Raw genomic sequence first — 25,368 nt, 5'->3', positions numbered from 1 at the left:
ACCAGTTAAGTTAATAAGTTACACCTACTACCAATCTGGAACCGGCAGTTAACACCTTTATTTTGATTAGACTGCCAACGCGCGCGCCTCTATGTAAACGAACATGGCTTTCTGTAAAGCGTTTCGTAAATTTATTGCGTATGCGTGGCAAAGTAAAGTTTTATTAGACGCGCTTACATGCGTTCAAGGAAAGCGGAGTGTCAACGCGTAGATATTGCCTTTAAAATATGTCTGGAGGATATAAATACTTTGGGCTCTGCTTGAACTCATAAATCAAAATAATGCACCTTAGGTTTAGATTGCTGCCGAAAAGGCGTAAACACGCAAGCCCGAAGTTGTGCAATTGAAAATCTCAGCAAAAATAACAAACGCCTTTGTCGAAGCAACTTTCACAGCTGGAACACTTCATGTGGCGAGTGCTTGAATGCATCGCCTTAGCGTTACTGCACACCTTTCGTTCCAGCGGACGCGTTTGGGCAATCGGGTAGTTATTGTCTTATTGTTGCAACCGCTTAATGCCAGTTTCCTAAGTAGTTCCATATTTGGACGCGCTGTTTGCCACTACATAAATCATAGATGTGCGACAGCACACACCCACACATGCGCGCACACACTTATAACCGCAATGTGTACGCACACATGCCAGCGGGCAGTCAACAAGATGTCAGTACGAATTTAACATTGCCTATTGGATGCAGCAGTCATGATCAGTGCGACGCGCTCCGCAGCATTTTAAGCCGGTGACTTCGTTGCCTTCCACTTATGTGTTTAATGCACGCTGACAAATCCGTGGGCGTGGGTATACTGTATTCGTAACGTCGCGTCGTTTTTATGATTTTTGACAACTCGGCGCTTCTGCGCTGGCCGCTGTTGTCGATCAGCGCTGACCATTGCCTTGCAGTTTGTTGCGCAGCAAAAGCAAATTGTAATTAATAAAATGAAATTGACGCAATCACGTTGGTCGCTCGCCATTTCCGTAAAGCGCGCGCACACACACACCGCCGAAACGGCCAACGTGGTGCGCATTGTGGGCAGCAGAAAGGCCGTCAGCCGTCCATGCGCTTTGTGGCATGCGGTGCGCACTGTGGCAAGTAACAAATGGAAAATCTTAATAGAAAAGCGCACAACAAAACGAACAGCAAAAACTGACAGCAGTTCAACTACATGCCAAAATAAACCTGGGCACAAATACATATATGGATGTATGTCTGCCCAAGATTTACTAGATGCACTGAGTGTTAGAGCGTAGGTCTGCAAAGACTAAATAGACTGGGCAGCAATTGTGATTGAAGGTGTGTGGCGGCGGCGCGGGCAGGAGTTGTTGTGGGATGCCGTCGGCCAGGTCGACGCCGGGTTGCGAATGCCGCAAAATAAGTTGGCAACATTAATTTATGTGACACGACGTTATAATCCGACATAAATTATTGGTATGGGCGATTAGAGCGCTACAATGACACACAACAATGGACTGGAAGCCCGCAGAAGTGCTGTGTGTGGTACTTGTGTGACACCGGAATGGATAAGCAGTTGTCATTTGTATGCATATGTACTCGAATAAATTTGGGTATGGAAGTTGAAGGAGTGGCCGCAAAAAAGAGAAATGAATTGTTTGCAGATTAGAAGTGACTTATTAGCAAAATATTTGACATTTACGAGACGTCTTGGAAAAGCCGCGGAGTCGGCAGACAGATAAACACTGCATTTCTAATTATGCCGGATCCCTTTTTATTGAAATTGCAGTCTCAGAACTTTCATAGGTTTCAAAGGTTTCTGATATTTACCACGGCATATCGTATGCCCGTGTAGCTGGACCCCACCACCTCTCATTTAGCACACCTAAAAGAATTGAGCAATACCAAAAGCTTCGTCAGGATGGGGAAGGACCTCTCCGAGCCGTTCGATAGAAAATGAGGTTTCAGATAAGGCGACTATGGTGCAACTTCTTCAATCTGCTGCTGGAGAAAATAATTCGAGCTGCAGCACTCAATCGAGTAGGTACAACCTTTTATAAGAGTGTACAGCTGCTGGCGAATGCCGATGATATTGATATCATTGGACTCCAGACCCGCTCAGTTAGTTCTCCTTTCTGCAGACTGGATAAGGAAGCAAAGCAAATGGGTCTTGCAGTGAACGAGGACAAGGCGAAACATCTCCTGTCATCATCACAGTCGTTGCACTCGCGATTAGGCACCCACGTCACTGTTGACAGTCATAACTTCGAAGTTGTAGATAATTTCGTCTACCTTGGAACCAGCATTAGCAGTAACAACAATGTCAGCCTCGATAACGCTTGCCAACAGATGCTACTTTGGACTGAGTAGGCAATTGAGAACCCTATAAGTCACTTATTATTCCCGTTTTGCTTTGTGGTGCAGAGGCATGGACGATGACAACTTCTGATGAGTCGACGTTACGAGTTTTCGAGAGAAAGGTTCTGCGGAAGATTTATGGTCCTTTGCGCGTTGGTTACGGCGAATATCGCATTTGATGGAACGTTGAGCTGTATGAGTTATTCAACGACATTGACATAGTTCAGCGAATTAAGAGGCAACGGCTGGGCTGGCAAGGTCATGTCGTACGTATGGACGAAAATACTCCAGCTCTAGTATTTGACGCTATACCCGCCGGGGGAAACAGAGAAAGAGGAAGACCTCTACTTCGTTAGAAAGACCAGGTGGAGAAGGACCTGGCTTCGTTTAAAATCTCCGATTGGCGTCACCTTGCGAAAAGAAGAACAGACTGCCGTGCTGTTCTTAACACGGCTATAATCTCATAAGCGGTGTCTACGCCATTAAAGAAGAAGAAAAGCGTATTTTGTAAAAACGATCGGTCGCCTCACGCCGGCTTTAAAGTTATAGGTGTTCAGTTATTCAGATAACGGAGTAGCAAATGCTACAATATAGAGAAGAAGGTCTTCAATTTTCACACATCTCTCCATTTAATCGTTTACACTACACCAATTAATTTTTACAGTTAAATTAATGCTTTACGCAGTATTTTGTCCATTATATAAATATCAGCATTAATTTGTCGCGCTTTTATGGAATGCAAGTTTTATCTCAATTCTAATTTCCTATGCAAATAAATTTCACTCTATTTATTCTCACATTTGGCGCTACTGCAACACTTGGCGCTTCTACAAATTGCCAACTTAAAATTGCAATGAAACCAACTAAGCGCGCGATAAATCAATGCGTGCGCCACCGCTGCTGCGGCGCTGTCGGGTGTTGCGCGATAACGATCGCCACGACAGATGGAATTACGCGCTCACGTGTGCTTATCTCACGGTTGAAATCGTAATGCAATAGTCGCAGGATAAGCAAACTAGTTCAAAAATGGAGAAATGCGCTGGCGCGCGTTGATTTGGTCGCAAGTTTTCTTTGGCGACACCACTGCGGCACTGAGAAATGCGGCATATAGAACTTGCTGAGAATGCAATGTTTGGGCAAGCAAACACGCGCGCGTAATAGAGGATCGTGCTTTGCACTGCGAGCAGTTAATACCGCGTTGAACCAATTGGTATGCCTTTTTGGTTTTGTTTTTACTTTCACAGCGTTATCAGAAAGGCATTACTTGCGCATTGCGTTCACACACAAACCGTTTCCAGGGAAATTCTCATAGGTGGTTAGTTTATAAAAGCGCAATGCTAAACGCCATTATACAATGGAAAAAATCAATTATTCAAGATTTTTCCATGCTGGTGGGTAATGGTCCCAAAGGAAAGCTGCCAGGAAGCCTAACAAATGAGCCGCGCCAAGCGGGCGCGCTTCGTTAGTGCGTAATTAAAATAGTAGTGTGCATTTACAGTAGCTATAATACTATTTATTGTAGTCGACTTGCCACAGCTATGCGCTGCCGCTGAGATGTGCCGGCGCGCTTATCAGAAATGCCTCATTAGCTCCTTCGTTAAATGCGCTTTAATTTTGCATTATTAAGAATATCTGCCTAATTAATTTAATTAAATTTACTACCATGGCAGGCTATTTGTCAAAATGAGCGGCGCGTAATTAGCGCAATAGCAGCCGAGCGCATCACTATAGGCCACTACCCCCCACACCCTTGGCGCGCCCCTTTTTTTTGCCGCTGAAGATGCGCGCTGCATTTCAATGAGCTTTTTCCCAACGTGCCTTACAAAGCAAGCGAACGCTTGACTGTGCTGGCATATATGTAGGTGATATTAATACACTGCAAACTACAGCATACTACAGCGTCATGCCTGTGCCGCGTTCAGCAATATTTATTGAGCGCGCTTCCATATGTGCGGGAAAGCAACACCTAAGCAGCCAAAGCCGCAGTGCGCAGTCCGCGTTTAGTTCGCTTCGAGGATGATGTGTTTTCTTCTTATAGTGAATAGCTGCACGACGTCTTGCAAAGAGTTATGCGAGCTTAGCAAGCGTACGCAATGCGCTCGCGAGTACACTAAGTGATTAGAATGGAAATGGAGCACTGTGAGGGAATGCCATGAAATGGGCGTTTGTATTAGCTATACGGATGCCCATATTTGGCATAAAGTAAGTCTTAAGGCTAAAGTGACCGGAAGAGTGTTTGGGAGGGCGCAACATTACCAGCCGCTGGCCATGAGCGCTTGTTATGCTGGCCACCACGAGGAATCATATTTTTCCGCAGAATTTATTAAAATCAAAGTTGAGCATTTATGCTACAGCTTTTCCATATATTTCCTGCAATAGCAACAAGCATTAGCGACTGATTTGCGCCATATTTGTGAAATTATGACATTTACGGAATATTCGTCAAACCAATTGTGGCGCCTGAGCGGCAATTTGTTGAACGCGGTTTTGTTTTGTTCAGGTTGCATATGATTGTGTGTTTTCTGCGCTCGCGGGGCATGGGCCTCTGAATGCATATTTGCATCAGAGTCATATATTTGATTAGGAGTATCGAAAAGTAAGGGTCGTTTGCGGGTGCGTTGTTTGAGTGGCGAAGGCGTTTAGCTGGGAATAAGGGTTGGCTTTTGTATGAGTGGTGTTTGGGCTCCAACCCCTGGCCATCAGTCCAGAACTGTATGGAAGCTCAACTGGTAGTAGTTTCGGCTACGCGGTTTGACCGGAGATTTAATTCTGGTACCACTGCAATGCCAAAATCGGCAATTAATTGCCTGTGACTTAATTTCTAAAGGAAAATTGCAGCAAGAAAAGTAAAAAATATCATCAAAATGCAATTGCAGTTGTCAAATCATGGCAATTGAAATTTTAATTGAAATGTTCGATGTGAATTCACCGGCCACGAAGGTGCTCCACACCACTATGGACTCCATTGCGGCGATGTCGCACGCTCGGAGCGCCTTGGTAGGCGGTTTCGGACAGGCGTCCGAAGTGCGCGTAGCGAGCTTGTAATTGTTTGTTAAAGTGAAAAAATGTGCCTATTTCGGCGGCTTCGATGACGCCTTTCTTGTAGTTAATTGCTTTTGGGTGTGCACGCGAACGGCGGGCGGGGCCGATGGGGCGGTGAGTAATTTGAAACTCGCCGCAATGTTACAACTGATTTGATTGCAATAACTGCTGTTAGAGCTATGGTTAAGTGCCGTAGTTGCAAGTTAATTTGTCGCCATAGATTGTGCATTGTTTACAAGGTGTAAAAGTTGTTCTTTTGGTGCGTTTGTGCAACACGAAATTGCTGTCCGTCCGCAAGTGGACTTGCCTTTTTTCTAATCTTTATACAACTTCATTTATTTTTGCATTTGCGTTATACTGATAATTCTCCTTTCTCTCTTTCTCATTGCAGGTATGTTTGCATCCATTCGTTTTCAGTTACATAAGCTTAATGGTATAAGTCGCGCAAGAATTGCTATCAGTAGCATCAATTGTAGCGTAGCGCAATTGAAGCCAATCGAAAATCAAAAGACTTAAGCAACAAACTCGCAAGAGCCAACTCTTAGCCACAATCAGCAGCACACACGCGCAGAACATGGCTCTCTTTCCTTCCTCTTCGCGCCCGCGCACACTGATGGAGCAACTGTTGGCGCGCAAGATCGAGGCAGCCGCGCAGAGCGGTCCGGGCGGCAGCCGTTTGCGGCGCACCGATTCGCTCGACTCCGCCAGCAGCATCGGGTCACTGGGGTCGCTGGTGTTGGGCGATGACGTCTGCCGCTGCGATGACTGCCTGCTGGGCATTGTGGATCTGTATGTAATCAGTGCGGAGGCATCCAAGAAAAAGGTAGGTAACCGGGCAGCGCGAATTGCGCTTTTCAGTCGACGTACTAGCAATGTTGCAATGCATTTGCACTTGTTGTTGCTGCTATTTGTATTTGCTTACTTGCTGAAAGTTGCTGTCAGACGCTGTTTGCTGGCGCAGCAGTTGATTGACTTACAACATAGACTTGCTAATTTTCCACTAATTACTGTTGTGTGCAGGCGGTCGCGAGCATGTGGCGTGCCACCCTGTATCATATAACTTTAACTTGGTTGATTAATGACAGGCTGGCGGATGGTTGGCAGTTTCAACGAGCTACTGTGGGCGTCGCCTTGCTTTTATGTGATAATTTGTAAGAAACGAATTACGCCACATGCCTACTATAGACTTTCAGTAACGTGGTTAGTATTATGACAGAGGCACAGTAGGCGATTACAGGCACGAATTATTTAGAAAACTCGGCGATTAGGCGCTTATCTATTAGGTAGTCGAAAAAGTCTTTTCGTATTTCTAATCAAACCTCACTTTATCTTAAAGTGCTTGTCCAACAAGCTTCTTTATTATGACATTTATGATAACTGACATGAAGTTACGTTTTTAAGCTGTCAAAAAGAATGACTTCCGCTGACATAAGCCCTAGCTGTTATTACCAATAGCGTTTGCAAATCATACTACTCCGTGGCATGCCATCACAGTTTCAAAATATTTGCCTCTTATCCAGTGGTGAAGGAAAGCGCCTCTCAGCCACGTAATTTGCCGCCCCACTCGCCCCAAAAACGCGCTCGTTTTTACTCTAATTATTGTTATGCGCTGTTCTGCTAACGCCTGAAGTTCCACATCATGTTGCACATTTAACGCTTATCATTATTTACATGTTGGCGACTGTGTGGCCATGGCGTCGCGTCCTTCGTGCGTATCGTGATTTTATTGGCAGCCGTAAATAATTTGCTTAGCATAATTTATCGTGTTATTACAAGGCAGCAGAACATTTACCGGCGCAAAACATCATGCCGCTTTTTCTACCAGCGCGCTCGCCACTGTCCACAGCACCAATTAAATAAATTCATACCACCGTCACTCGCCATCACACATGCAATTTTCTGCGATGCGTTATCAGCGCGGTCACCTGGCGGCGACCAGTCAGTGGGCCTGTCGCTTCGTTGCGTTTTCCTCCGGCTGTGGCAGGAAGTGTTGTGTCTTATTTGTAGATAAATCATAGCTCTATGGATAATCGCGTTCGTAATGAAACCACAAGTGTCTCTGTGCACTGTTGCCGCGCATGCATCATCGCTTAATAAGTCGGCAATGGCATGTGGGGAATGCAAAAAATCGTGTTATCATCGGTAAAAAACGACTTGCAGAATATAAGCGCTAGCAAATAGCAGACAAAACTGGTCCGAAGTGTTATCAAATAGTAATTAGTATGAAGTTTATCGCAAAATTCCTAACCCCAACGCAAATGTTACTCTATATGAAATCAACAGCAGAGCTTTTCACTTTTCCGTTTCGTGTGCTTTCGACAGCGAGTGCTGAAGCTTTGCCGCGCGTATTGGTGTGTGCTTTGGCTTGACACATCAAGCGCTTATCTATTGCTAGTCGCTGGTCGGCGACTTTCTGATCGTATCGTGTTTTCCCTGCAGATGTCGCGTGGACGTGGCGCGCTAGTAGAAGTATAGCAGCAAACTGCATGAAGAGGAGCCGTCTTAAAAAAATTATAGATATAGAACCCAACTGACGCTCAGTGTTAATAAGGATCACCTTAGTTTTTTTTTTTTAATTGGAGTACTGAGCGGTTATTAAATTAGGCAGCAAAGTGTGCTTAATACCAGGACTACGAGGGTTTCGCAAGACTGAGGTTCGGCGAACCAGGAGATGCAGCAGAAACTGACATTAGCCGTCCCCACAAATTTGTAAAGGCTCAAAGCGCTTTGTCGGTTTGCAAAAGTCTTATGTCACACAATGGACCGGCGTTGTAAGCTGTCCCAGTGAGATACTTTTTAGGATCGGCTCTTAAGCTAACCTAACCTAATACTATACAAGTATATTCACGTATGACTATCTGTCGCTTAGCATATTTTCTTCGTAATTAGATTGACGCGTTTTTTTATATTTTTATATACAAATGGACTTTTGCTTTGTACTTGAGAGTTTGATAAGATCAGAAGCGTCATTGGTATATTTTTATACACTAAACAGTTTGCCACAATGTTTCCGTCGGAGATCCCACATAAATGATCAGCCTGACGAGCTGAGTCGTACTCTCCGTCCATTTGCCTGTGTATATGCGAACTAATCTCAAGTTTTTGAGATATCGTTCTGACATTTTGCATCCGTTTTTTTCTCACCAAGAAGGTGGTTTTCAACTGGGATATCATGGGCGCTCGAGGCTTTAGGTGAATAGATAGAGAACTCTCTTAGAATATATATTAAGGTCTTTATTGCTACTAAAATTCGATGAAGATAAAGCAGATACGGTATTACGGATTACTAAGAAGCTGCTCATTTTTCGGAACGTCCGAATTCGGATTACTATAGCCTATAGCCACCATGCAAACTGATTGATCAGAATCAAGTGCTTGTATGGAAAACTTTTTCATTTGGGAAGGGGGTAAGAAAGCTTCGGTGCAACCGGAGTTAAGATTTCTTTTCTTGTTTTGTATTTAAAAGCAATGACTTGATACCCACGCCATTGAAAATATTCTCAAACCACTCCTATCACTGGATAAATCTTCTTCCGCATCATCATCTGTACGACGCGTTAATCGCATATAAGGCAAATATGTTTTGCGCATTTTCACTTGGATTAATCAGCAAACGATGAATTTATCTAAAGCTGCGAGCGCAGTTTACTTAGTTGAGTTCGTCAAACCAGTTCAAGCTTCATGTGGGCATAGCGTGACGTCACAGATACGTCAATGGCCCACAAAATTTAAAAAGCAAACATATACACATAACTAACATATATATGTATTACTTATTGATACACATATATAGACATATATTTATGCGCGCGTGTGTGCGAGCATACTGTTCAGCACGTAGACCGCCTTCCGTGGCTGCTTTGGCGGCTTGACGCGGCTATTTGTGCTGACTTTGTTATTGTTGGCTGTTAACTAACTGTAATTTCATAATTATAATCAAATCGTTTAATTGTTTTTGCTTCTTTTGTGTCTCGACGGCCAAAGGCCAAAGACTTTTGATGTAATTCTAAAATTAAACTTTTTTCTCGCAAAAAAAAAGGAAAAAACCGCAGATAATTTTTGGGCAAAAGAAAGTAAGTTACCGCCAACAACCACGCTTCCCTTCCTTTTCTCGAACGCAGTGCGCCTGTAAATTATTTTTCTTTTCATATTTGTCATTTTATCTTTCGTTTCCGCTGGGTTTCAGACTACTATGAATTTCTTTCTTTTTTACCTTTTTCAAAGGCTTCTTTCTGCTCTAGTCTAATCTAGTCTATAAAGATTTATTAGAATATTAAAAATATAACAGTCACGCTGACTGCCAGCACATACAAGTATAAAAATCAATAATAAAATTAAACTAAATCGGATTTCGAAGCAGGGAGCAAAGTCAGCTTCCTCTGCCGCTCGACGCGGCTGAAACTAATACTTTGCAAATAGTGAAATTTTTACCAGCCAATACCACATAGAAATATATACTATGGAAAAATAAAAGTAAATATCAAATATACAACACACACGCGCGCGTACACAACAAAAAAATGCGAAAAGCTTAATTTGAAGTCGCCGAATTAGTCGGCTCGCGGTGTTAGCGGTAAATGCCGCTAGGTAACATGTAGCTTCAGTCTCAGCTCCAGCTATCGTTTGACGTCACTGCACATCAGTCGTGTGAACCCCACTGTCGCCCCTGTCCATGCGCCCATTAGCCGATGAGTATTGTAGATTAGCGGCTTTGCTAAACGAGCGTTTCTATTTGCTCGCTGGTTAGCATGCTGTGTCTGTTGCTGTTTTTGCTGCTGTTGTTGTTTTGATGTTTGTTGTTTCATTTCATGCCATTATCAGCTTGTATACCCACACATATGGAAACGAATTGCCAATTGTTTTGAATTGAATAATTTGGAATTAAATCGCTAAATTGTAATCTATAAGGATTTTGGCAGCTTTTAGCTGGCTGGGAAAGCTATTAATGTGTGCTGCATGAAAAACAGGGGATTCTTAAATGATAGCCACAATTTTTGCACTGTATATGCAGGGAATTATTGAGCGCTGACAGCAGTCATTGAGTTGGCCTTTGGTGATATGCTCTCTGAATGTTAGGATGACACGTACATACATGGCTCAGTAAATTAAATATATTCTGCTAATCTGTCTAAGACATATCTACCGAAAGGTGGCAGACACCCTATATATGAACGTATTCAATGCGATATCATATATTTATATATAAAAATTAGGTGCCATGTTGTTTGTCCGCAATGGACTCCTAAACTATTGAACCGATTTTAGTAAAATTGAGCACACTGTGTCCAGTTCGAACCAACTTAGAAGATAGGATTGTAAAAACCATTCATAAATAAAAAAGACAGTGAAATCCCTATTAAATGAATGCTCTATTAAACGGACAGCTCTGTTAGCTGGACAGAAAGGCTGGTAACCAGACATTGAGAAAGCAGCCTTAAATTCCTTATTTTTTCCAATAAAATTTATTTGTATGAACATATTCAAAATTAATTATTTTTCTCAACCCGTTGCTGCTTTTCTTTGGCTTCTCTCTAAATAACTATATCTTTTGGTTTTCTGTTTTTGTGTGGTGATTTTGTGGTGTGCACTATTGTTGTAAAATAACACTTATATAACCGACAGCACTTTTCATTGTTCTATTTGTGTAAATAATAATTAATTTGATATTTTATGGATGCTCATAAGATAAACAATTGCCGTAATGAAAGCTAAAAAACAAGAAAACCGTAAAACAACGTACATGAGCCGTTTGAAGCACGCTGTGGTGCGCTGCGGTTTTATTGCTTTTGCAATAGAGACTTGTGCCGCCAATACTGAAAAATACTCGATAAACACAGTGGAACTAAGATTTCTGTATCGAATGATGCGAACAGTTTGATAAGACAGTCGACGACTGGTTGTAAAATTATTTTCTGTTTTTTTAAACAGGAAGTTTCCTCAATGTTCTAAGTAACGGTTTTTCTTTTCTGACCAGCCTAGCGTTTTTATCAATTATTTTTGTTTAGACACTGATTTCGCAATTTGGTTATCACCTAACTTAACTTGTCCTGGAAAATTATCATCATTGCTATGGAGCTTATCGCTAGAGCGCTTTCAAGCGCAAGCTTTTATGTTTGATGACAAATTTCACTGGTTTTAAAACAGTTCATCTGCGCCTAAAAATATTTATTTACATACATTGGAGTTTTGCGCTCAGAAGTTTTAAAAGCCGAGTGATTGTTATAAGGAAGTGTGGCTTAAAGAGTTTTTAAGTGAGCTCAGTTTTCCTCACTTTCAAAAGAGGCATTCTAAAGCGAATTGGTTGGTTTCACCATCAAAAGCTTTTTTTTACTTTTACTCCCATACTCGAGGCGCATTTCTTGCGTTATTTTTCAAGTTAAATGATTGCGTAGCAGCTTACGTCCCAGCTACGCATTAGCGTCAATCAGCTTAGGTGTTAAAATTCTTTATCTTTATTCCGCCCGTTATTTTTCTAAGCAATTATTGCCTTGCTAATGAACAGACCTAGAATTATGGCAGATATATTCTTCTCATAACTAAAAATAAATTTTCAAATTTATCAGTCAACTGTTAAATTTAATTTCCTCAAAAAATCGCACAGTAGCGCAAAGGAAATAAACAAACAGACAAAGCGAAATAAACATTTAGAGCGGCGTACAACTGAAAGTTTAATGTAGCGCAACAGAAAATCACTCAACAAACGAAATTAATTAAAATCGGTAATGCACGCAAATCCAAACATAATGCCACATTGGGTGTCTGCATCACACTCATCTGGCGCTCAACACAATAATAACTAAAGAATTGAACAACACATCGCTTGCGTTTTCTGTTACAAAAGCGCAGTTCAAAGGGCGCCCATCAATTGCAGCTTCGCGTTAATGCGCGCCCTCATTTCGCTCGCAATGCGGGCGCCACTTTTTCTTGCTCCATTTCGGTTACACATTATCGCAATGCAATATGTTGTACATATAGGTACATTATTATCACTCCATCAGCTGCCGGAGTACGCGCGCACTTGTAAGCATGCCTCTCTGCACTGGCTGAGTAATAAGAGCGTCTTTAGCTCACGCTGCGCTGTGCTCGTAACTTCTACAAAAAGCGATCTTGTCAATTTTGCCACCGGCCTTAACACTCCTACCAATAAACACAGCGGTTTTATTTTACGTCTAGTGTTTTTGCTTCATGGGATGTGGCCCGCTCATAACTTCTTCACCGCTAGCACTGTCAGCTAAATACGTCTCAACTAAACTCCGCTGCGCTCAGCGCCAACACATGCCGCGCTACACTTGGGCGCTGCCGCCGCCCAGAAACGCGCCGTTCGGCTTAATTCAGTTCAGTTATGTCGTAGCCATACGTTTGCGCTACTGTCAGTTGAATTTCTACTCGCAAAGTGTTCGCGTGGTTAAAGTGGTGCATAGCGTCGACGGTTCGGTGGTTCATGAGCGTTTAGACAGTTATCACACTAACGTTACTTTCGTCTGGCGTCTGGTTGCGAGCAGGCATTGGCAGACACGAAATCGCGCATAACGCATTTTTGACATTTCGGCAATTGTCCGTCCGTCAATGCCAAGGCGGACGTCGAAGAGTTGACCGAATTTCGCTTACGTTTCCGCACAGTTTTGATTTAATTTCGCTTTTCTGTTTTATTCTGTGTTATTGTTTTCTCTGTTGTTTTATGAAAGCCCAACGTGACCCTGTTGTGGCATTGTCGCTGGCGCGTCGGTGAAACTTGCTAAAGTGATCAGAATTCCAAAAAGGAACTGCGGAGAGAAGCGCAGTCAACTACATAATATTTCGAATAAACGCGAAGTGGAATGCGAAGGTGTAAGAGCAAAGTTGAAACAAGTAAAAATACTGTTGAAAAACAAATCTGAAATTCGTGTGAAGCAAAGAGAACGCGTCAGAAAAAGTGAAAACAAGGTGAAATTTGCATTACAATTTTGCCGATGTATTTGTGTTTTGATTAAAAATCGTTACAATGCCATCATTTACTTGATAAGAGCAAATTGTTTTGTGTTTGAAATACGCTTGGAAGTTTCCAATATTTAAATCAACAGTTTTGTTCTCAAATTCTTATCATATTCGTTCGCTGTTAATTATAGCTTAGCAGTTAGAAAACTGGATAAAAAAAAATATACAAAAGTATGCACTGCTACGGACGTCTCTAGAGTTCCTCTTTCCCCTTTCTGTCACAAATTGTTCAGTTCAAAGAAAGGAGAGAGAAAAACATGAGAGGAGTTCTGTTTGTTCCTTCCAAATTGCAATGGCAGGAAATACAGGAGCGCTTGCAATCAAAGTTTTAGAATTAGTTCACAGAAAGGTTCCTTATAGTATTTTGAGAGCAGTTTTATATCACATGTTATTAAACAAACGATCTACAAGGGGTCTTTTATGTTCGATTGCGTACCCAATATGAGGTAGTATTGGCTGAGCAGGACGTGGTCTTTTTAATGTTGCTAACTGCTCGTTTGAAGGGATATCTTCTCCCCCATTTTACTTTGTTTATTATTCGTCCCATTTAGAATGAACTGGATTAAACTGGGCCTCGATTTTTTGACCAAAACTAACTTCTTCTTCTTTACTGGCGTAGACACCGGTTACACCGTTATAGCCGAGTTAAAAACAGCGCGCTAGTCGTTTCTTCTTTTCGCAAGGTGGCGCAATTGGAGGTGGTCCTTTTCCACCTGGTCTTTCCAATGGAGCGGAGGTTTTCCTCTTCCTTACTTCTCAATTGCCTATTCAGTCCGAAGTAACACCTGTTGGTACGAGTTATTCTGCGTAGGATTTCGAGGCTGACATTGTTGGTGGTATTGATGCTGGTTCCAAGATAAATGAAATTATCTACGGCTTCAAAGTTATGACTGTCCACAGTGACGTGAGAGCCAAGTCTAACTACCATCTATATTTAGAAAAAATCCCCTTTTTTGTATTAAATATGTTTCGTTAGTCACTGAATGACGTATGACAGACACGCGCGGCTTATCATACAAATTTTTACTCTGAAGTTAAGTGTAAAAAAAGGCTAGTGTTTGTTTTCTCCTTCAACTGTATTGTTTTTCAATATTTCTTTGGCCTTTGGCTCTCAGGAAATAATTTGCGTTTGAGCTTGTAGAAATTTTTTATGAAGTTTATTTTTAAATTGTTCATAAAAACGCTCAGTATTATTTTTATCAATAATTGATTATACAACACTTGTTTATAGTTACATACAAGTAGTATATACATACATACATACATATATACATATACTCTATTCACGCTGTCAAAGTGCACTTTGGCGGCTTTCAAGCGTTAAGCGTGGCTTTTGTCAATGAAAAAAATGTAAATAATTAATTTGAAAGTTTCTATTTTCGAAAATTATTATGGCGAATACCGCCTGAGTCTGCGTAAAATGAAAATTTGACATTTTTTAAATTAAGTTTTTTCTATAAATTACCGTTATTCAACACAATTACGCCTTAGTCTCCACTGCACTTACAAAGCGCGCTCTCTCCACCAGCCGCCGAGTCAGAGCCTCGAACGCTAAGCGGCACGGCCGGTCACTGCGATCAGCGCCAAATATGAAAAGTGACAGCTTTCAAATGTTGTTTTACATGATTTTGGTTTGGAGCTGATTACTTCAGCAACACCTACACGAACACATGGCCGCGTGTGTAATTAAATGCCCACACGGTAGTGTTACGCGCTTGTGCGCATTTGTACGCTGTGCGTGTGTTTAATTGCTTGCAGCCGGCACTTGTAAGTGACAGTTTTCAGTGAAAAAATGAAAAAAATGCAATTTACATCTCACTCAGATCGAGAAAGGCTGCGAACAGTCACTGCAACAAGTGTGTTAATCAATTAATGTACAATACAACAACAGCTATAGTTGACCGCTCGCCTTAATGAGTGTCAATTAAAACGGAAATTGTTCGCACAAAACAAAGAGTAAATTTGAAAAGTGTAGAGACAAAAGAACACAACACAGTCGATTTTAAATACTTTACAAACATTGCTGTAATTAGAAAACAAAATAAGCAAACGCTATAGGAAATTGAAGGTTTGCGTGCAAAGTTTAGCGACAACGTTTCAGCGACATGGGAAACATACCTATTAAGGGTGTGCTCAACGCGACCCGATTAATGTGCGAATAAAATGTATCATATGTTCAAAGTCAGCTTTCTTACAGGGCACGGTACGCCTTTGCCACATTTTTGTTGTTGAAGAGATCAAGTGCGCATCAATCGTACATATGCTGCCCATTTATGTTGCCAACTTTGCTGTATATTTTACTGCGTAATAACACACGCATCTGTTTCGTATCGTCTCTCAGTTGCACCTGTACTGCGTCGCGCACACTTTACCGTCTTTGTGATGCTTCTACGCTTGCTCATCAAGCACAGTGGGTGTTCACAATATACTAGCTATAGCATAGCCGCTCTAAAAAGCTGTATTTAGTCAATATATTGCAACAATAAAATCAAAAAAAAAAAAAAAACAATACAAATTCCATAATTTTGCCGATCGACGGCCGATCTATGCTTTCGCTCTTGTACCAGACTGTTTTGTGGTAGGGTTGTCTGTGGGAGGAAAATATATGTTTTGAAAATTTTGGAGATTACATGCAAACAGTTATGGCCACATATGTATAACAGTATGTGCTAATTGATGAGCTTAAAGGGGTGGCTTCTGAAATAAAACAATTTTTGGAAATGCAACTCTGCTTCCTGCCGCATTCGCTGACAATGGAACAAAAACACATTCGAATGCGACTTTCTCAGCAACATTTGGAGCGTTTTAAAAAGGATAAAGTGGGTTTTGTGCTCCGATTCATCACTATGGATGAGACGTGGGTCTATCACCATGATTCTGAATCAAAGCAAAAGGCTAAAGAGTAGTGTGAACCTGGTTGTTCGGCTTCGAAACGAGTTCGTGTCCGAAAATCGGCCAAGAAGGTTATGACATCAGTTTTTTGGGATGCGAGAGAGATTTTGTTTGTGGATTACTTCCAAATAATAAATTCTAAATCTTAATGCAATCTTTTGGACCAGCTGAAGGAAAAAATTCATGAAAAAGATCCGGTTTGCAGAAGAAAAAATCCTTTTCCATCAGTACAATGCACTGTGTCACAAGGGTATTTTGACAATTGCTAAAATTCATGAAGTAAAGTTCGAATCATTGGAGCACGCATCGCATTCACCAGATTTGGCCTCTTGCGACTTTCATTAGTTTCCAGAACTCATAAAAGTATACGTGGCAAGCGTTTTTCATCAAATGAAGAGCTCATAACGGCTGTCTAAGCGTATTGTGCAGACCTTTCGGATTCTTACTTCAGCGATGGGATCCACAGATTGGAGGATCGTTATTATACTGAAATAAAAAAGTGTATTTTAAATCACGCATTGGCGCAATATTCGAAGAAACTGTTCGGACCGGCATACAGATGCCATACAAAATAAACGATCAGAATCAAGTGATTGGATGAAAAACTTTTCTATTTGTGAATGGTATTGTAGCTTCGGTGCAACAGAGATGGACGGTTATTCTTATATCAATAAGCATTTTGTTGAAATCTGCTACCATTTGTTTGTTTCGTTTTATCGCTTTGATGTATCCACTTCTACTTATTCTCTACACATTTTGGCAAATGAATTGTTGTAATTATATGCCCCTACCTTGTTGTGCCAACAAAAGAGAACACGTAGTAGATACTGACAGCTCGATACATAAATATGTATGTATATACACCCAATTCCTGTTTCGATTTCGAAATTATGTAGTTTTCTATTGCCTTCAATGCTTTTGGTTTTATCTATCCACGCCCATTGGCTTGGCGCAATTGATTTGCCGTTGGAATGTGCCAGCGAGCATGGAAATTCACTTCTAAAATCTAAATTTACTTTTATTGAAATATATATGTAGATATTATAAATTTGAGCAGTAAAATATATGTAAATATTTAAGCGTGTTATGTTCTATAAATAATGAGGTAATAGTGGAAATATTTTGTCTGGCGGAGCAAAATGAACACGCCTTTTTATTTACGATAAAGAAAAATTATGATAATTTTGGAATCATATATTTTTATTGAAATTCGCTGACAGAATTGTTGATTTTTGCAGAGTTCATGTCTATTTCGTATAAAATCTATGAAGCCTCAATAGTATACGGACGTATACTCGTAGTTAGACGAAATTCTCATTTATGAACGTCATAAAAATATTGGGCAGTCGAAAAAGTCTTTTCATATTTTGTCAATAGATGTCGTTGCAGTCGTATATTTTCGACTACCCAATATTATGCCCACATGTGGTTACGAGACAACCGAGGTTACCTTCATAACAATGGGGCAGACTAAAGTCACATTTTCGATCATCTCTTATATTAAAGTGCACTTTTCTAACAAGAGTTTTTTCAATATCTAAACCATCCTAACGCTTTTTATGCACTCTTGGACCGTTACACTTCCTAAAGATGCTGTTAGTGCTCCCTTACCTTCACTTTTAATGAGCGCGCTGTCATTGGGAGAGATTTTACTCAGTCACTGACATGACGATAAGTCATTTCTAACAAGAATGCCTTGCAAGTTAGCATTCCAGCGCAATAAAAAATCAATACGATGCGGTCCGAACGTACATACATTGTAGATTGCGCTTCGCTGTAAGCTCATTCAAGTGTGAAATGACGTGCTAACTTCGGGTGTGTAGTCCCTCTATTCTATGCACTTTGAATACTGATTTGCGAAATCGCTGATAACTGGAATAAACATTTCTAGGTAAGCACAATACATGAACACATGTATGTATGTGTGTGTGCGCATGAGTGCCTATGAAATTTTAAATGCAAAATAAATACTCGAACTCGGCGAAGCGACCTCCCCGGATGAGTTCAATTAAAGTGATCCGATCGCTGGCTTGTTGATCCGACGAGCGCTATCTACATATGCATCTACAACAATTACAGCTGCTTTGTTGTGGTTGTTGTTGTGTCAAAGTGTTTATTTACGTCAGATGCAAGCGTTCTCACAGCAAAAATGTATAAAAAAAGTCAGCTGTAATTAAAACTACTCGTTTACACTTACACACATACATATATATGTATGCTCGTATGTGTGTGTGGACTTATCAAGAGATAGTGTATACATTTCTATTAAATTGCGGCAAGGGAACTGGGCGTGACAATCACAAAAACACCACAGACCATTGGCGGCAACATGTGCTGGTTACACATGACCACAGTCGTATTCAAAAATGTGCAGACCAATACAAGGAGATTTAGAATTGAAATTCATTCTAATGCTTTGTAGTTGTTGCTATTGCAATTAACTGCGGCATTCAAGCGTCGCAATGCGTTCAAGCTTTATAATGAAAAAACAATTACTGATTCCTTATACTTAGATATTTATGAGATTAAGCAGGCATGTACTTGCTGACGTAGAAGTCTTGATTAATTGAATAATAAATGGGTGACATAATATGTCAAGACAGCAGTCGAAGCGTAAATAATTTTAATATTTATAAGCTGGCTTAGACTTCACTTAATGAAATCGCGAGTCTCATCTATTGCTTCCTACTGTTAGACGTTAGGCTTAACTCCTTGGCACTTTTGGATAGTTGCCCAAAGCTAATGGATCCATACATAAATAATTTTGTTTTGGTAGTTCTTATAAAATTGATGGGACGCCTTCAAAATAGTTAATTTTTTCAATGCCAACAAAATCCAGCAAAATATTTCTTAAGCTTAATTTAGAGGAGACTCTGGAGGTTAATGCTCGACATCCGACCAATAGAGTGAGGTATGAGGCAGTGCTTATGATTTTAGGCCAATGAAGCCAGGCTAGTCGTCATTACGAACATGGCATTATACTCGATCTTGTTAATGTACTCTAGTTAAGCTGACAAAGCGACCGTGAAAAGGAGATCTACGAGGAATTAAACCTTTCGTTTTCATTCCCCTGTAGAGAAGAGTGGACCAATAGTTATGTCACCGACAGTTCCAACGGCGAAATCTACATATTCACTTACTGATCGAAGGGTGAAACAGGAACAGTAGCGGGCTTTTTATGTTCTGTACTGTAATGTGAACACAGAAGGCAGCTTCAAACTAAATACCTACAAGTCAGTATTTCAGGCGAAAATTGGGTGGGTTTCAGTTGTAACTATAGCTGATACGTAAGGTTATGAAATCAGACAATAGACATTTAATAGGTGGCTCGGTTATTATAATCTGTGTACCCGGTCATATAAGAATAGAAGAAAATAATAAGGCAGACGAGCTGGCACGCTTGGGGGCAGCTAGAGGCACAATTCACCTAAGCTGTCCCAGGCCATTCAGCTCTTTCAAGGCTTGTTTGAGGCAATGGACCTAAGAGGAACACCTCAGGTCTTGGATCACACACAAAACAGGATTTACCACAAAGCTACTTTGGAGCAGTGGTAATGATGGACAGACAAAAAGGATCCTACATCTAGGCAAAAGGGGTCATTACAGATTCCGCCTTCAAAATATAGGAAGAGTGGATTCGGATGATGAGATGCTGGAACATTAGCTATGCTATTCCCAGCCCTTCAGCTAGATGAGTAGGGACAATTTCCACAGCTCTCATTACTCCAACTTAAGAGATATTGGCCAGATGGGGAGGAAAATAATCAACTTATTTACCAAATACACTAAGTTACCGGATAACGCTTAAATTGGTTACCACCCGGGATCGCAATGGGAGTGTAGATGGCTAAGTGCGGCCGGCTGCGATTCGGCGCTCATACGTTTTCCTTCTCAACCAATCAATCAATTTAGTTCAGATGCGACCAAGGAATCTGCGTAAACTTTTTTTTTTTGATGAAAGGCAGGGTAAATCTAAAGAAACGAGCGAAGGCGCGGGTTTAGACATAATTCAAAATATACATACATATGTATACTCTCACACATGCGTAACCAAATTTCCAGCATTTTTATACCCAACAGAGTGCGCCATGACTTATGAGCTACCCTCACGTCAAGCAGCGTATAAAATCAGGTGAAATTACAGTTGCAGCAACACTCAGCTTCTTTGTTGTTGTTTTTAACTGGGGTTTATTGTATCATAATATTTGCTGCGGCACATCTGCATTGCAACTCTTGCGAGCTTTTCGCGCTAAGAAGCTTCGAAATACTACCACTACGTCTACCCTCCCACTTTCCTTCACTGTATTTGTTTTTGTATGTTTACGAATTCGCTCATTGGCTTGTGTCATTCGAAAACCGTTAAATTTGCATTGCAAATTAAATGACACAACCGAATTGTTGCTGTTATTACGTCTGTACGCTAAGCGCTTCTTTCTTTTCTGCGCATCTCGCCGCTTTTGTTCAAAATTTGTTAAGAATGCTTCTTCTTCGTTTTTTTTTTTCACACATCAGAAGCTCAATGTCGGCAACTGGTACTGCGTGCGTCGTAAATGACGCAAAATGCGCAATTTCTATATGTGTCTTCTTCTTTCTCACTTTATTAGTATTGTTTTATTGCTATTAGTTAGCACTTTATTTGCTGTATAATATAAGCGTATAATTGATGAAAGCTTTTTCTAATCGAAAAATAATTTAATGTGATGACCAAGCAATTAGCAATCGTCATTTATAGGCGCGGTCAACTAGGGAAATTTACCGATGCTGCTTTCCGCGGAACTAATTAGCGAAAACGAATGCATTTATGGCATTGACTGAATGAATTGCGAGCTTTTGAGCTTCTACTTGGCTGAATTAAAAGCGGACTGATGCACCATTTTGGTCGACCACTTTTAGCCATTTTCCCACTAGAGACATTATTCCATCAGTGTAATACTTTTCTGGTTTCTCGGCGAAAAACTGCAACAAGTAATTTTCATATGCTTCTCTTGAAGCCAACTTTACGCCATTAAGGGAGTTTTGCATTGACCGAAACAAATGTTAGTTTGATGGTGCACGGTCAGCACTACATGGTGGATGCATCAGAACTTCCCAGCCAAGCTTTCCAAGTTCTTGAGTGAGGTCTAGCGTTGTCCTGATGGAAGACAAAGCTCTTTCTGTTGATCAGTTCGGGCCGTTTTTTTCGATTGCTTGCTTCAATCTCATCAGTTGTTGACAGTAAAATGTAGAATCAATCGTTCGACCAGGGCGAAGCAGATCATAGTGGATGATTCCTTTCCAAACCCACTCAGCATTGACCGAAACAAATGTTAGTTCGATGGTGCAAGGTCAGCACTACATGGTGGATGCATCAGAACTTCCCAGACAAGCTTTCCAAGTTTTTGCGTGTGAGGTCTAGCGTTGTCCTGATGGAAGACAAAGCTCTTTCTGTTGATCAGTTCGGGCCGTTTTTTTCGATTGCTTGCTTCAATCTCATCAGTTGTTGACAGTAAAATGTAGAATCAATCGTTCGACCGTTGCAGATCATAGTGGATGATTCCTTTCCAAACCCACTCAGCATAACCCTTCGTGGCGTCAATCCTGACTTTGCGACCATTTATTGAGCTTCACCACGCTTGGAGCTTGATTTTTTTCGCACATTATTGTCGTATTTGATCTAATTTTCTTCTTCGTTTCAGCAAAGAATTGCAGATGTTAATTCGGTTAATCGGTGTTAATACGAAAAGAGTTTTTCGACCAGCTAATATTATTGTCTCCGCGGTACCGCAAATTTATGGGTCTATTGAGAGTTGACCAGCAAAGTATTCCCAACAGAATACATCACGTTTGTTATTAATAACTCAATCACTTTCTCAATCCTCTTTTGGCGCCAATTGTCAGTTATGACATATACGCTACCATTTCCGGACCAACTAATACTTTTTATGTTGTTGTTATTGCTGCGACGTGCGGCAATACGGCAAGTAATGGTGTTTAGAACATTAAATTAATATCGTTCCGCGAAATCTATAAATAACTACTAAATTACGTCTTAAGTAGCTTGCCGCAAATATGGAGTCTTAACGCAACATTCACAGCCGGTTGATTCCACGTGGGTGGCGATTTAACTGCGGCTACGGGTATGTCAAGGAAAATAAAGGAGAGAATTAAAACAACCTGTGCAAAGCTGAATTGAAAGTGCTCCTCAATGCGTGGTTGAGCGCTGTGTGAGTTTCGGCCAAGTGAGTTTGGCCGAGATTTTGACGAAATGCCAACGAATTCTGGCAGTCGAAGCTCGCAACCATTTATGGCGCACCGTAGCCAAAGCGTTGGTTAAAAGCGTTTCTTTGAAATTTCTGCATTATTTCGTTTTTATTTTTATTTTTTCCCTCTTCTGCTTGCATCGCGTTTTGGCAAGACGAGTTGTGGCTAGCTGTTACAGCATTGCTTGTTGTACAAACCTCGTCACCGCACCTCGGGTGATAAAATATTAGTGTTGCGCTTGGCATGTGGATGACTTGGTCACTGCAGGCCAAAAAATGCCAAATCGTGTAATATTCTTCGGTATTCGATAATTTAATATTTTTACGATGTTGCAATCTGCTGCACGCGTTCCACCTTCTGCTCTTGCCATGACGTACGCACATTCGAATTGCTAATGCGCTTGTATGAAGTTGTTAACGGTAAAGACTTTGTGTATGTGCTGTGAATTGCCATGTGGTGACTTTGCTTGCCTAAAGCTCGCAAGACTTTGTCGTAATGGCATAGCTGGTAGATGGGAGATCACTTGGAGAACGCACATTTTATTGGGGTCGAGCTACATCAACCGTGTTGACTCTTATTTAAATATGTCTAATTCCTTTCTGATAGTCTACGCCGCATATTGTCAAGGCCTCGATTATGCATAAAATGTTTTAGTTAATTATTGTAAGATAGAACTTCGTTGCGTCCGCTTTAATTTCATGTTAAAAATGAGCTTGGAGTGATGAAGTCTTAGAAGATAGTCTTTTCATTTCAGAAAGAGGCGAGGGCCAAACTAGAATCGCTTATCTAACCAGTGTTGCTTCAGCGCTAAAGTCTGCGTTAAAAAGCAATCTACTAACGTGGTTCTTCAGGGCGATTTGTCCCATGTCGGACGGAGTATTTTTGCAGGCCTATAATTCATACAGCAATGAAACATTTCTTATCATGCTTTCATTGCGCCATTGGGATATATATAAAGTTGATTTAGGTATAAAAGTTATTTACGTTTACTTTAGGGAGGGCTGAGAGAATTGCCAGAGTTTTTCCCGATCAAAAGAATTTGCTGAATAAACAGTTGCATTGAAAATATAAAAATCCCGCTGCGAATTCCGTAAATATTTCAGATTCCAGAACTTCATTCATCATTAAGGCTTCACCAGAGCAATGCAATAAGACAATGTAATAAAATGATTAATACGCGATGGACTGACAACTTGTCATAGCTCGTTTGAAACTCGTCGTGAAGCATATTTTCTAAAACAAAGAGATAGTAATTTGTCTAATAGTGAAAGAGAAAAGTGAAGTGAGAACAGCGAGCGTGAAAGCGAGACAGTTTCGCCGCGCTTGTGTTTGTGTATGTGACAATGTCTTTGTGCGCTTATCCGCAAGTACGCATTTACGAAGATTTCGATAAAATGAGCGCCAAAGAGGTCTACTACAACGAAGCCGGCAACAAGGTCACCGTGAAGCTGCTGCACTTCCCCGATGTACCGCCTGAGGAAGTGGATAATATGAAATTCGATGACGACGCCGATTACGCCGAAGAAGCCGTCGAGGCAGTTGAGGTAATGGCACACACCAATTGCAAGCAGTGTTGCATACACAAGGTCGTCGCTGGCGTTAGCTCGTCTTTGGTGAATGGCATGCCACGCGTGAAAAGCTCCAAAGCTGCTGCAGAAGATGACGATCCCGAGGAGGAGGAAGATAACGATCCCGAAGAGGATGAGGTTGATGAGACAGGCAGACTATACGACGAGACCGCTGAACGTGAGGCCGATGAGCTATCACGTCCTCACTCACCGGCACTACCCATGCCCACACATTCGCATCCACATCCCGTGCATCAGCATAGTCACTCGGTGCCAACTAAGAAAATCTTTCGCAAGAAATCCACCGGCAATCAGACGCATGCCCGCAAATGCAGTCTCGCCTTTGCACAGGCACACGGGCTGCCGGTCAGTGTGCCGCCCACTATTATGGTGCCGCCGCGCGCTCCAGCGTCAAATGAACTCAGGGGATGTGCGCTGCGCCGGCACCTGCAACTGCAGCGTCGTTCGCCATCACCACAGCAAAATCTTTGTCCCGGCTATATGCAATACTCCAAGTCATTCCTGGAAGTGCCGCTGCCACGTGACTATGGCTATGCGTCCAGCGACGATTTGAGCTCCGAATGGGATTCCGATGTGCCAACGATGTCAGCGAGCCGCGGACAGACGCAAACGAAAAAGGTGAGTGTCTTCAGACATACTGTTAAGAGGGAAGATTTCATAACTGACTCAACATGACTCAGTAAGCTTTTCGCTTCGCACGTTTTCGCTGGTAATTGCTCTTATATTGTGATCACGATCTTTGCCCCAGTATGCGGATGTAGATCAGCCTTATGTGGTGTGATTTGGTCTACCATACAAATTCATATTGGTGGAATAGCTTTATTTGTCTGACGTTAACTTAGTCTCGACTAGGGAGTTATGTACACTTAATTTGTCATTAAAACTCCAATTAATCTAAAAATAAATCGCTTTATGTAAGAGTTCATATGTATATGTATTAACCGACATTTTGCCACGCGTCTTCATAAATTCCATTTTTCAATGGCATTGCCCCAGTACTGCCCGCCGACTTCTGTTTGCGATGAGCTACTGTCTTCTCTTCGCTACGTCCAACTGCTCATTTATATAGGTTGTTGCGGACGGCGCATGAATTAAAGATCAGTGGGCGTGTTGTGTGAAATTCCTCAGTAGAATACCGTGGAGAATTTCAAATACAATTCAGTTTTTGTTTTTATAATTTTACGAGCGTTCTGTGGCCGCACAGCGTGTAGCGGCTAGTTTGCATGAGAAAAGGCATAAAATATGCGAGGTAAATCTATAAGCTTTTATAATGACGTTATCACAGTTGTGTGTAATAATTTTGTAGAACATGAAATTTATAC

At 41.3% G+C, this 25,368-nt stretch overlaps 2 protein-coding genes across 6 annotated transcripts in view; both read left to right on the top strand.

Annotated features, from left to right (window-relative positions):
• LOC120775098 (mucin-3A-like) overlaps positions 1-23,677 on the top strand; it is a 58,313-nt gene extending 34,636 nt beyond the window's left edge. Inside the window, exons 1-2 of one of the 4 annotated variants that reach the window (XR_005705291.1) lie at positions 12,726-13,274; positions 23,561-23,647. Coding sequence is in view for 2 of the 4 variants with exons in the window: in XM_040105105.1 (XP_039961039.1) it covers positions 23,561-23,659 (99 nt within the window). In the remaining 2 variants the exon portion in view is untranslated. The other 3 variants (XR_005705292.1, XM_040105105.1, XM_040105107.1) reach the window with 3 other exon arrangements.
• Positions 5,919-25,368, top strand: part of LOC120775099 (inositol-trisphosphate 3-kinase B-like) — a 28,278-nt gene continuing 8,828 nt past the window's right edge. The window contains exon 1 of one of the 2 annotated variants that reach the window (XM_040105110.1): positions 5,919-6,174. In XM_040105110.1, the coding sequence (XP_039961044.1) occupies positions 5,926-6,174 (249 nt within the window). In that variant the 5' untranslated portion in view covers positions 5,919-5,925. Of the gene's footprint in view, positions 6,175-23,780; positions 24,665-25,368 lie in introns of those variants that run through there. The other variant, XM_040105109.1, reaches the window with a different exon arrangement.

The sequence above is a fragment of the Bactrocera tryoni genome, chromosome 4 (assembly GCF_016617805.1).
Source record: "Bactrocera tryoni isolate S06 chromosome 4, CSIRO_BtryS06_freeze2, whole genome shotgun sequence".
Lineage (NCBI taxonomy): Eukaryota > Metazoa > Arthropoda > Insecta > Diptera > Tephritidae > Bactrocera > Bactrocera tryoni.
The sequence above is the reverse complement of the archived record's forward strand: the minus strand, read 5'-3'. Positions and strand labels throughout refer to the sequence as shown.